This window comes from Falco naumanni, chromosome 10, assembly GCF_017639655.2.
Source record: "Falco naumanni isolate bFalNau1 chromosome 10, bFalNau1.pat, whole genome shotgun sequence".
NCBI classification, from domain to species: Eukaryota; Metazoa; Chordata; class Aves; order Falconiformes; family Falconidae; genus Falco; species Falco naumanni.
This window is the reverse complement of record NC_054063.1, coordinates 19,764,487-19,777,316: the sequence shown is the minus strand read 5'-3', so window position 1 is coordinate 19,777,316 and position 12,830 is coordinate 19,764,487. Positions and strand designations below refer to the sequence as shown.

At 44.4% G+C, this 12,830-nt stretch overlaps 1 protein-coding gene across 6 annotated transcripts in view; it reads left to right on the top strand.

Moving 5' to 3' along the window:
- The window catches only part of PLCB2 (phospholipase C beta 2), a 61,726-nt gene that overhangs the window by 16,265 nt on the left and 32,631 nt on the right, over nt 1-12,830 (top strand). For 5 of the 6 annotated variants that reach the window (XR_005829920.1, XM_040608608.1, XM_040608609.1 and 2 more), the window contains exons 2-3: nt 1,671-1,748; nt 4,100-4,168. Coding sequence is in view for 4 of the 6 variants with exons in the window: in XM_040608609.1 (XP_040464543.1) it covers nt 1,671-1,748; nt 4,100-4,168 (147 nt within the window). In the remaining 2 variants the exon portion in view is untranslated. Of the gene's footprint in view, nt 1-1,670; nt 1,749-4,099; nt 4,169-11,149; nt 11,397-12,830 lie in introns of those variants that run through there. The other variant, XM_040608610.1, reaches the window with a different exon arrangement.

Sequence of the window (12,830 nt, the reverse complement as noted above, 5' to 3'; positions counted from 1 at the left end):
TCATAATAGAAGCAAAAATATTTCTATCTCTTAAAGATTATAGATTACGGGATTTTACCAAACAATGCTTACTCTCTGCCCTAGATTTGAACTCCACAGTGTAAGCAGCAGCCAATTTGGCTGCCAGACTGTCTTCTGTAAAATTCACCACTTCCTTTGTTGCCAGGAGCCACCCTGTAGGAGTCTACCTGCACCCCACAGCCAAGCATGTCCTGATCATGATTACATGCATGATCCTGACAGGAGGCCAGCCATCAGCAGTCCTTATTGCAGCCTCAACTTGCTTTCAAGAAAGCTGCTTCATAGGAGATAAGTTTAATCTAGAAACATGGCATGATACTCATTAGTAGTATAGTGCCTGTTCTGCTCTTTGTGGCTTGTGGCCATGTGTTCAGGGAGCTAACCAAGAGCTCTGGGAACATGGGCATGATGCTGTGCAGATCAGCATTGTCCCTGGTACAGTATGAGAAAGTAGGGAGTAAAAGGAGAGCATACTGTGGCATGGGCAGTTTAATGAAGAATACTGGATCTGGAAATGGAGGTCCCAGGAAATACAAATACACTCTGGGGTAAAGCATGAGTTCAATAACAAACAGAAGAAACCAAGGCCAAGTGACAAATACAACTTCCAAATTTCATTACTGGTTTCATCTCAGTAGCTGGGTATTTCAGCTTCCTGAACTGAATTTGAAGCCTTCCTAGAAATGGCTGATAGGCCTTATGATCCTGTCTTCTGTGGCACCAGAGGTCAGGTGCAGTTCAGGAGTCATCTATATGGAATGAGCAAATGGGCTGGGACCCAAGAAGAGGCACCAAGTGTCCTTCATCTCTATCTCCAAAGAGCTTACACTAACTCATCTCTCAGCACAGGCTTGTGTGTGAGATGGGAGTGGATGCTGTCTTGAAAATGTCTGTGGAGTTGCCTTTAACTGGACATGCAGACGCAGTGTAATTATTCCAAGTCAAAGCACACAAGCTCACAGTAGCCTATCTCGCCTTTGCAGTATGTGCCTTGGCTCTGATCTGGAGGGCCTCGCAGTTGTATGGGGTTTGGGATCAGCCCTGAATAATTTAATCTAATTTTGTGCCTGTAGTGTTGGTGTTTAAATAGCCACTTCTTTTCACAGTCCGTGTAGAGCTAGTCCACGGAGTTTAAGAATTGCCACGTAAAGCAGGCTTGTCTGCTGTATTAGTTGGACCCCTCCTTGACCTGTTCCTGACTAGACCCATTGCCCAGATAACTAGCACCTAGGTGGTGGGTGTCACAGATGAATGCTACCTCTGCTTGGCCTAGGCTACTTTGGGAGTTCATAGAATGAAGTTGGTGCTTTGGGAGGAAGGCAGTTCAAATGAAACAATTAATTGCATCTACAGGTACTTTCTTAATCCATTGTATAGAAAGCTCCAAGAGAGTTGTTCTAGCTAAATGCTTAGTGCTGGTGAGACTTGGGCTTCAGCAGAGATCTGCTTCTGTAGCCTCACGCAGTTACTCTGGAGATGTACTAAAATACTCTGGTTCATTTCCATAAATCACAGATGATGATTCACCCAACCGCGTCTATATTTGAACTGGGAACCTTACGTCCCATGATGGGTTCTCCACAAAGAAAGCAAGCCAGCACATCGTGTAAGGTTCTAACCTTTTTCTGTGGTTTTTGGTTTTTTGTCAGGAAACAGCAGGTGCTTCTCCTGTGATTCTTCGAGTGGATCCAAAGGGCTTTTACTTATACTGGACCTATCAGAATAAGGTAAGTGCTAAGACTTCACAGCTTGGTCTCCAAATAGCCAGGTTAAGTTTGTGCGAGATTAAAACACCTTAAGTGCTTGAGGTCTGCACTTGGGAACAAACTACCATACTCGTTCCACTTAGCAGGAAGCCCTTTCTCAAAGGACCTGGGAGTCTTGTACTTATTCATGGGCAGATTTATCTGTCTTCAGAGTTCCAGAAAAGGGCAAGAAATTAAGCTGTGAACATGCCAGAGAGATTTGTGTGACCTTTTTGTCATGCCGGCATCTTATACCTGCAAAATTCATTAGATGTGCTTCAAAGGACTTCACAAAGAACAGTGGTGTTGATATCACTGTTAACCAGCATGCTAAATGATTCTCCCAACCCGTACGGTGGTGCAGTTGGAAAGAAATGGCTAGGTGTATGCAGCTTCAGCTAACGTGTACCGTGTGCAGCCTGTTGTAATGAACTGAGTTGTTGGGGTTTTAGACATTTTAATAAAAGTAATGACTGTAGTGATGTAGACATTACATACAGTCTGGAGAGCAAGTTGTGCTTCTCTCAGGCCAGGATGGTGCATGCACCCTGGCAAAGGTAAGCAGCAGGATGCTGGCTGCTGGAAGAGAGTGAGAGGCAACAAATTTAGGAAGGAGAATTCATTTCCTTACTGATGAGTAGTGGAGAGATCTGGCTGACTGGAGGTGGAAGGCTGGGCTTACTTCTGCTTTCCAGAGCAGAGCTGTGGTTCAGCTCTACTTCCTCCTCGTGACCTACATGCTGAAGAGGCATGGTAGATAAAGAGACAGAGACGGTAGTCCTGCACAGTGCCCTGGCCAAGAGACATGATGTGTTTTGATGAGCTCTGCCTTTTCAGAAGGGTGCCTCAATGCCAGCTGGGACAGGGCACTGTGATGCAGCTGTATCCTCAGAGAACAGTGTTGCAAAGCTAAGAACTGTCACATCCCTCTAGATGTGCTCTCCTTCCAGCCATCTCAGTCATGCTCCCCTTTCAAGATCTGCTCCTGCAGTAGAATTTTGGCTGTAAAGGTTCCAGCAGACAGCAAGAAGAAGTGGTGCACAAAATGGGGCAAGGGGAGCTATTGTCACCCATCATAAGTAGAGATATTTCTGTGGGTTAGTAGTGAGAGGGATTTAATTACCTGGGAAGGTAGCATAGCTGACATGAGGAAACCTAGACTGGAGGGGGTCACATGTTCCTGAAAAATACCATTGATTAGCACCTTTAAATAAACTGTAAACAAATGTGAGAGCTGCAGTGGAGCAACAGCCTGTTTTACATCCTTGGGGAAGCACTTGTCTGGCATCTTTCTTATCCTCTGAGGGAATCTGCAGACAGTGTGAGCTAGCAAGAGTGGTGGGCAAACACTAACTGTCAGAGGGAGCTGGGGCAGGCTTGTGAAGGTCCTGTGAAGGCTGGCATGAGCACAGCAGCCAGGGACAAGAGATGGGCTAGTACAGAGCATGGTGTGGTATGGTCAGTAGTATGTTGAACTCATGTGACTTACTAATTTTTGGCTGACTCCGTAAGATCTGCTTATCATGAGCACAAAGAAAAAATGCACTGCTTTCGCACTAGGGTTCAGAAAGGAGTGGGATTAAGAGTAAAATTTCCATCCTGCTTGACAATATAATGGGGATACAGCCAGAAGACATGGTATCCACATTGTTTATTATTGTGATCTTGGAAAATAATATTCTCTAGTGCAACAAGTATAATTTGTTCTCCAGATCCGTGGTGAGCAGACAAATCGGTAACAGAGGAAGGAAACTCAGGTTGGATATTAAAAGAACAAACAAAATAAACATGACAACTAGCCAGTAATGAGGACGTGGGGTGGGCTGCCTAGGGGAAGATTGTGGAATGTCTTCCATGGGAGCTGCTTCAGAACAGATTAGGTGACGGTCTGCTGGGAGTGACCTGGGGAGAGAAATGGTCCTGCCTGCCTTGCAGCTCAGCTGCTCTGTGTTGAATGTGTGGAGGCAAAAGACAGGCTGCGAACATGAGTGGGTTGTATTAACACATTGACTTGTAACTGGGGTAGAGTGTCCCCATATAAACCTGTATGCATGTCATACACTCCTTGTGGTAATCCACACTGGGCCTCTGGGCTCACCCTGAAGAGGACAGTGCTGCAGAAACTGCTGCCTCTGCACTAGCCAGCCTGCCAGCTTGGCATATCAGCTGCTGATGTTTCCCTGCCTGCGTTGCTCCTGGTAGGAGAGCTCTTCCTCAGGGAAGGGCACAGGCTGAGACCTGCTTTGCAGTTTCTGGGGGCTCTGCAGTGGTGGTGGGTTTTTTTCTTCCTTTTTATGTCTTTTCTCATCTTCCTTGTCCTTATTCTGTCACAGGAAATGGAAATTTTGGATATAACCAGCATCCGAGATACCAGAGTAGGGCGGTTTGCCAAAATCCCCAAGGTGAGTGCATAGCTTCATTTCTGCTGGTTGTTCATGTGGGAAAGGCAAGGCTGCCTGGGGCTTTGGCATAAGCTGCGGCGGTTTATCCTGGCTTTCTGTTCCAAGAAGGTGGAGAGGACCTTGTCTCCTTACATCACAACTACGTAAATACAGAAAAGGCATCATTACTCTTGTCCCTGAACTCCCCAGGGCTCCTCAGTGCACCCAAAAGGCGCTTCAAGACTATGGTATATGAGCTTGTTGGAAAGAATATGCCAGAAGGCTAGGAAAGAAACAATTCCCCTCCAGAGAACTTGCCAAAAGACTTATTTTGTGTTGTGCACAGCAGCTGTGTTCTCCCCCCTGCTATGCATCTGGCTAGCTTTAATCTTGGCCTGACCTTTACGTTCGCTGAGCTACACAGGGAAGTCCCACAGGAGACTTGTGATGCTTCTCTGTTGAGTCACTGGAGCTTCTCTCTTGTGCAGAGATGCACAGGCTGGGTCAAGGCAGCTACAAACCTGTAATTACAGTGAGATTCCAACGCAGTGTGTGGTGGGGTCTTTTTTTCCCTTTAAAGGGAAGAAAATATAGTTTAGCAAAAACCTAGTGTGTGTTTTTATTTTTTTTCCCCAAATAATTTTAAATTGTCTGCTTGTAGGGTGGCAGACTAAGGGAAGCACATGATAATGGCTTTGTTCTTGGTTTCAGTTATAATTTGAGTTCCTGCTGCAAAGTTGTCCTTGGGTAGGACTCTTTTTCTGGGTCTGTTTTTTGTTTTTTAACATTTCCATGTACAGAAAAGGCAAGCAGAAAATTGAAGTAAAGCTAGAATGTGAAAAGGAAACAAAGGAGTAAAGGTAATGGCTACATATAGACAACATAGGCGATTCTCAGCCTAATGCAAAAGGGGAAGGTTTTGCAATATATACTGAGAGACTAGTGCAGCCTCTTTGTCTAAGTAGTACAGCTGTTTTCTTAGTACTGCTTTGAAAATGCCTGTTCAAGAGCTCCCCAAAACTGGTGTTTCTCAAAAGACCATAATGAGGTGGGTGTTAAAGGCACAGCAGAGCTCAAGAACAGTACCCATCTTACGCAATTCTTAAGAATCATAATTCCTTCTGAGAAACTGTGTTTCTTCTTGGAAGCTGACTAGAATGAAACATACTTGAGTTTTCAACAAGCCTAAAACTTTGTCTGCAACTTGTTTTGTGGGCATATTTGTTTGGAAAAAAGCTCTCAGAAGTTGTTTTTCATTTAAGAGGATAAAATATTTGGAGCTTGTAGGGCTAGGTGCTACACTCCAGGCAGAATGCACCAAGGAAAAGGCCAGCTTAAAGGAGAGGCGTGAGATCCTGTTTTCTAGGGTGTTAAACAGTTTATTCCTGAAAGCTTACGAAATGAATTCAGCTTTGATATAGATAATAAATTGATGGTGTAAGTACTGAGGCCATAGTTGTATTGTATGTCCTTCTGGTGGCAACAGGCAGGCTGGTGAGTGATGTCCTAGGTTCTGACAATTGTTTAAAGAAGACTAACTGGAGACTACCAGGAGAAACACACTGGCACAAGTGCAGTGTCAGAGTTGCCTCTAGACAGAAGGACCTTCTTCTGAAACAGCATCTTCTGGTAACGAACCCCTGCTCACAAGCAAGGAATTGCCCTGGAAACAAGACACACTCTCACACACCCGCCTTTATTTTTTTCTAAGAGTAATTCACAGTACAGTTTTGGGATGACCACATTTCATATCCAGAGGAAAGCTAAAATGGCCTTTTAAAAGAGATTTTTAATAAAAGCACAGAAGATTGTGAAAAGAATGAGGAAATTCATAAGCAGTACCAGGGTAGCAAAAAGCAAGAGAGGAGTGGGAAGCAACAGCTGTGTTCCATAGTTAGCTCTAAACTTTTTTAATAAGATTGAAAAGTGGTCTGTGTGATTCCCATCATAAGCAAAGGCTCTTAAAGAACAGAATAAGAGAGGACACCTTTGCATGGAAAAAATAAAAGGTCCCTTGAGAAGAGAGGGAACCAGCACGCTCCCAGAAAGATCAGTGCTTGGGCCTGTGACATACAGTGTGTTCATATGTTATCTGCAAAAGAGGTGTATAGAGATAAGACAAAGTTTGCCAATGGCACCAAGTTATTTGGGGTAATAAAGGGACACTTGTGGAAAGACCTTGAATTGCTGATTGACTGGACGATAAGTGATAAAATTTAGTACAGCTGAAAATCAGGCAATGCACACAGGAAAAAAAAAATCCCAATCCTAATCTGCCATAATGACAGGCTCAGCATTGACTACTGCTACTTAGAAACAAGATCATAAGGGTTTAGTAAAGTACCAATGCAGTGTTCAGTAGTATTTGCTCATAAAACTAAGTTTTATGTTAGGAAGTACAAGGAGAGAATTAGGAAACTATGCCACTGTGCACACCCGGAATGCACCCACATACCTGTGGATTTCTAGTGTCCTTGTCTCAAGTGAGGCAAAGAACTGGAGGGAAGGAGGGAAGAGCAGCAAGACTAATAAAAGAATGAAATGCTGCTGTAGGAAAAGCATCCGAGCAGGCAGGGACTATAGTCTGGCAAAAAAAAAAAAAAAATAAGGATGTGGAGGAGTGTTGTGGAGTGCTGTAAGATCAGAAGTTGACTGGAGAAGGTGAGCATGAAGCAGTTACTCAGTGTTTCTTCCAGTGTGAGAGCTACACATCAAATGGAATTTTCCAAAGGCAGGTTCAGCACAAGCAGAAGGAGATGCTGCTGTTTTACACCTCATGTCACTGCACCGTGGGATGCCTTCCTGCACAAGTCCTGGAAATGTACATGAATTTAAAAAGTCAGGACAAGAAGGAAATGCCTTTTGAGGGTCATTAAATGCAAGATAGTGCTTCTGGTTTAGGAAGTTGCTGAATCACAAATTGCTGGAAGCTGCAGAAATGTGTCAGGGAAGTATCATTGCATTTGCCCTGTTCTTATACTTTCCCCCAGACATCTGGATGGACCTGTGGTCTGACCTGGTGTAGCTGTTGTATTCTAGCCATTGTGATAGGCCAGAAACAGTATTTTACAGTTCTTGGTATTGGCTACAGCTCATTTTTTACAAAGAAACAATTGGAAATAATAAATCACTTGGTGCTTGACAACAGGCAGAAATGATGCACTTGATGACAATCTCTGCTATGAAAATCCCAAGTGCTTTTTGAATTCTGCATTTCAGAGAGACCCATTTAAAAGAAGTTCCGTTTTATTTCAGGGAATTTTCTGGCATTTCTGTGGCAACGTGTACTAAAATGCACTAGGCTGGCTCCTTATCCACCTTTCTCTTATGGGATGATGGGAGGTCTTGTGCCATCCCCTCCTGGACATGTCTGTCTTACATGTGGCTATGCTATCCATAATGCTGCTGCAGGGCTTGCTTAAAGCCTTCAGTTGTGTATTCAGTTGGCTTTCCTGAGAGCAGAATTTGCTCAAAGGAATGCAGAAAGCAGTGAAAACTCCTTAATGTGAATCACCACACCCTCCACATATGGCAGCTATGTCTGGTGTATCATTACAAAAAGGTATAAATATGAAAAACTGGTGTGATGAAGCAAACCAAGATCTGTTGGAAGTGAAGGGTGGAAGAATGGAAAAGGGTGCTGTCTCCCCTATTATGAAATAATGGCCTGGAGTCTTCGTGGGATGTAACTGCTGCAATTAATACAAATGGTTACTTGTTTCATTGACTAAAAGTAGAGGAGAAGGGTGCCGACTGGTGTAACTCTGTGTGAGCATGATCCCGGCTTTGGGTAGTACCAATAGTAGATCAAGCATCCTTTCCCCTTGCAAGTGACACCACAGTAAATCTACAGCCTCTGAGACAAAGCTGCTGTTCTGGTTTTCATACTGAATTACGACTGAAGGAATTTATAAGGAAGGAAAGCATTTTATTGAGAGCATCAGCACTATTGCTCTCGTCTGCAAGGTACTGTACACTTTTTGGCTGTAGCTTGAGCTGCATGAGGGTGGAACGTGGCCAGTGCCTTTCAGACCAACGTAGGTGAAATGAGTCTCCTGCTGGTGGGGTACTGTAGATGTTGGGAGTTATTTCAGTAACACTTTCCTGCTGCTGTTAAGCAAGAGTTTTGGGGTTTTCCTTTGTAACCTCTCTATACACAGCAGGAAGAATAACACCAAAGCGCCCACACAGTAAAAACACTTCTGAAAAGACCTGCCATAAATCACAGTCCCTTGCCAGCCCAGGTCACAGCATTGTCCCTGCAAGCTGGGAGGCAGGGACTGGTGGGACCTGCTTCCTGACACTGCCCGTGTTTAGGGAGTCAGTGCTCAGCCTGTTGTGCCCCGCACAGTAAGTGTGGCATTGGAAAAGGGACAAGACACTAAGGGCTGGCAGCAGTAGGAGCTACCCCTAAATGAAAAGGGCCACTGCTATCTGCCCCAGAAGGAATGATTCCTGGAACTGAACCTGCCTGAAGGTGAGGGACGACCATGCTCTTTCCGACAGACTCGACTCTCCCTTCTGCCCCCGCCCTGAGCCCTTGCCTCCTGGTGTGTTAGCACGTAAGCGTGCACACAGCCCTCAAGTCCTCCCATGACCTCATCTATGCATGTGCAGGTTTCCCCTTTTCACCCCCTTTGTTTTATTTTCTCTGAGAGCTACTCAGTATTCTGTGGTGTTTTTTCTCCATGGAAATTTTTTTTTGAGAGATGGGGCAGAATGAACTTTGGCGCATGTTCAAGAGTAATGAAGATAAGAATTAGCAGGGACTTTGAACATAAATGAGACCAGATAAAAAGCTATTGAATGTAGTTCAGCAGCATGCCAAAGCAGATCAAGATGTTATTTACGATGCAATTCTGTGTTTTCCTTTCAGTAACAAGGAACAATAATGTCTGCTCCATTTTATTTTTTTTCTGATGCACCAAGACCCCAGAACGCTGACAGAGAATGTAATAATTAGGAGCAAAATACATGATGTTTTAGGCCAGACTGCTGGGCTGTTGGCTTCGTCTTGGGTTTTGTTTAGACATTTCAGCAAGCATTGGCTTTGAAACAAGCATAATTTTTTACAAAAACAGAAGTTGTATTTTCTGACTGTCATGATTATAAAACAGTTTCATCCTCCATATGCATGTTGTTGTCACTGAACTTAGAGATGCAGACTCTGAATTGAACATGTACAAGGGAGAAAATGATACCAAGGTATTTCATGTGCCATATTGTGAGATGATAAAGTAGGAACAAGTAGTGTTTGGGAACAATGCAGGGAGCACTCACGTTGCACTGGGAGCTGAGCTGAGGGCTGAGCCGCAGACTACAAACACATTGTGGGTGGTCAGTCATTCTGCCGCATCCCAGGGGAAAGCAGCAGCTCTGGGGATTGAGCATTATCTCAGCGCTACGCTGTGGATTCAGCAGTGTGTGAGCACAGGATGGAACTAAAAGTCTGATGTTCAGGCCTCCAAATAAGAGAGTGATCACAAGAAGCACGGAGACAAACTGATACATGTGCATGCAAGAGAAAAGCGGGTAGAAGCCTGTGGCTTGCAAAGGATTTGTAAATAGTAGAGCAGAGGCCAAGTAAGGAAACAGTCACAGGCTGAATAACAGCCTTTTACCACCCTGGGCCATTTTTCTGCCTCTTCCATCTTTCTGCAGAGTGAGCTCTTTGACCACAGGGACAGAAGATACTGAGGATGCACAGACTGCATGTCTCCCTTGCAGTCTGTTCCTGCTCGATTCCAGAGTGCCGTGGGTTATTTTGTGCTGCGTGAATCTGTGTGCTGCTGCATTTTCCGGTTCCCTTAGATAAGACAGCAACGAGAGCTGAGAGTGCTTCATCTGCGTAATATTTTTTTTCTGCCTCATCTCGCTGAGATGCTTGGCGCAGAGTCAGGGGGGGCCCCCGTGGTGCAGCTGGTGGCAGGACAGCCCTCCCTGCTTCTCGGCAGTCGGGTCTCGTTGCTGAATCCGTGATGGAGCGGTGCTGCTACCGAGGACATGAGCATTACCTGCAGAACCAAAGGCATTTGAATAATCTTGGTGCTCCCTTTGCTTTCTGGCAACCAAACAAGACTTTCCTTCTCCAAAAGAGAAGATTCGTTGTCACGTCCTGTCTTCTAATACCACGAGCATTGCATCATGTTGCATGTTTCATGAATATACAAAATTGTCAGAGTGCAGTGAGTGCAGGCAGCTGTGGCAAGTCCTGGTTATCCCAGGCTATATCCCATTTCAAGTAGAGAAATGACTGTCTGTCTCTCGTATTAAGCCTGGCTCTTTCTTTATATTTGCATCAGAATTTGCTTTTCTCTGGACTATGAATGTGGTTTGTACAGATGAGGATTTTAGGGAAATCAGGAGGGTGGGAAGTGAAATGCAAGCTGAATCTGTATTTCAACCGCTCTGCTGATGGGTTGTTTTCTGTTTGTTTGGGAGTTTAAGTGGATTTGCTAAGCACATTTCCCTTCTGATTTGCATGGCTAATATGGTTGTCCTGCTTTTCATGTAGTAATTCCTATTTTCCCGTTATGGCCACCTGCAACATGACACGAAGTAATTATGTAGTGAAGCTGCAGCACAAGGTGCTAAAGGCGTACAGGTTATGGAAGAGCCAAGACGCAACCATGGCATCAGGTTCAGTGCTCTTGGACACAGCCTGTGGTCCTCTCACCATCTTCATTTCAGTGTTAACGCCAACATCACTGTGTTTATCCTGGGAGGGAGATAATCCCCATGTAAAGCAGGCAGCAGAAAGCAAGCAGCTTGCTTAAGGCCAGGCAGGAAGTCAGTCACTGGGAAAATATGACCTAATTTAGATCCCTAACAAAATCATCCTCTCCCTGCTGCAGTTTGCTTCTCATAAAATGAAGCTATCAACTTCACCATGGCGTTAGGAGGTGCCGTAAGTTAATGCTGATAAGGGGCATGGCATATAAAAAGCGGCACAGGCTAAAGCTAATGGGGACTTCTGAGAAGGTGGTGGGATATCAAGCCATTGCCAAACACGGCAGGCAGCAGGTTTGTCTGGTGGAGCACAGCTAGATAAAGGCAAACGCTCTGATGCAGCATTCAGCTTGCTGGGGACATGGCATGAAGAGCAATGTCTGCTGGAGAGCCAAGCAACACTAGTTTGCAGAGGAGGAAGGGCTGGGAGGAGCCGGTTTGTAACAAATGCAGGAAATGAGTTCAGCGTAAACCACAAGTTCTCTATTGTCTTAGCTTCACGTAGTTTACAACACTAGAGGTAAGGAAACTGAACAAATGCCAGTGGGTCTGCAAGATGAAGTTAAACTTGAAGTTAAAATCCTAACGCTTTGCCACTTGCAATGAAAAGTTAGACTCCATCGAGGAGTTGCTATGAGTGTGGAAGGGAGGTGTGGGTGTGTGGGTGCTGCTCGCTTCTGCAAAGGAAAATTGCTTACAAAGCAAGAATGAGCCATTTTAGAAATTCCCTAACTATTAGAAAACAGGCAAATCTGGGTGGCTGACTGCTTTCCCCCTTCTTTCCCTCCAAATGCTTTTGGATTATACAGGTTTCAGTTACTCCTGCGGAGAGCCGCTTTTAGAGTGAGAGACAGCAGTCAGATGATCTTGAGTTATAATCCTGTTCTTCTTGAAGATGTCTGTTTGCTACAGATGTGTCAACATTGCAAGTGCTCCAGAAATTTGGAAAAATGCAGTGGAAAGTCTGCAGAGTTTCTTGTTGAATATATATGCAGCTTTGTGTGTGATGTCATGCAAACACATAAGAATGCGTGAAGCTGAGCAGTTTTGGAGTTTCTGCTATTACAGTCCAAATGTAAAGAGAAAATTTTGTGGCAGAAAGGAAATTCCTTCCATTTGAATCACAACGATATGCAAACAGATGGTTACATATTGGGGTTTGTAGTTGGCTTGGGCTAAATTAAGGTCCATGGAAGTCTAAGATCGGGGAGTTTGCTTTCTTCAGCTTGCAGGGATTCAGATATTGGTCCAGTTAGTAGCAGCTTAACAAGTCCCTGAATGCAAGCTGAACTGCAGCGACTGACTTTGTACACGCTCCGAGTTTATGGCAAACGCAAAGGTGAAATCATTTAGCTAAAACCTCTCTCGCTGTGGTTCACGTGACATGTGATGTGTTAAGGTGTAACTTGTTGAAACTCAGCCATGACTCTAGGTCTGTGCCTACAGCAAGAGCTCAGGTTCCAGTTAAACTTCTGAATCTGACCTGTTTTGCCAAAAATCCCAGATCATTAATTTTGCCTGCAGTTTCTGAAGGAGCAGGTGCTCTGGCAGCCTCCCTGTTTGCTTTTGTATGGATATATCCTGCGCTTTAGATAATGAATGGCTGTGCTTTATTCTAGGACACGGGAATTTTATCTTTTCATTATAAATAGCGACCATCAGTACAACTCCAGGATACCTTGGTTTAATGATGCCTTACATAGGAATGCAGAAAATGCTAAATAATTTAAAGGGATTCTATAAATACTTTTATATGGTGATGAAATCCAAGTATGACTAATCGGATGAGCCTTATACTTAACAAAACAAATCTCTGGTGAGCCATCGCTGTAGGATACTGCAGTTGCTATGGAAAAAACACTTCTAGCAACTGACAACTAGCAGCAAACGTGACTTGGAGGGAGAGAGCCCACCTCTGCAGCAAGCAGGTCTACAGCTGGTAGAGCTTCCAGGT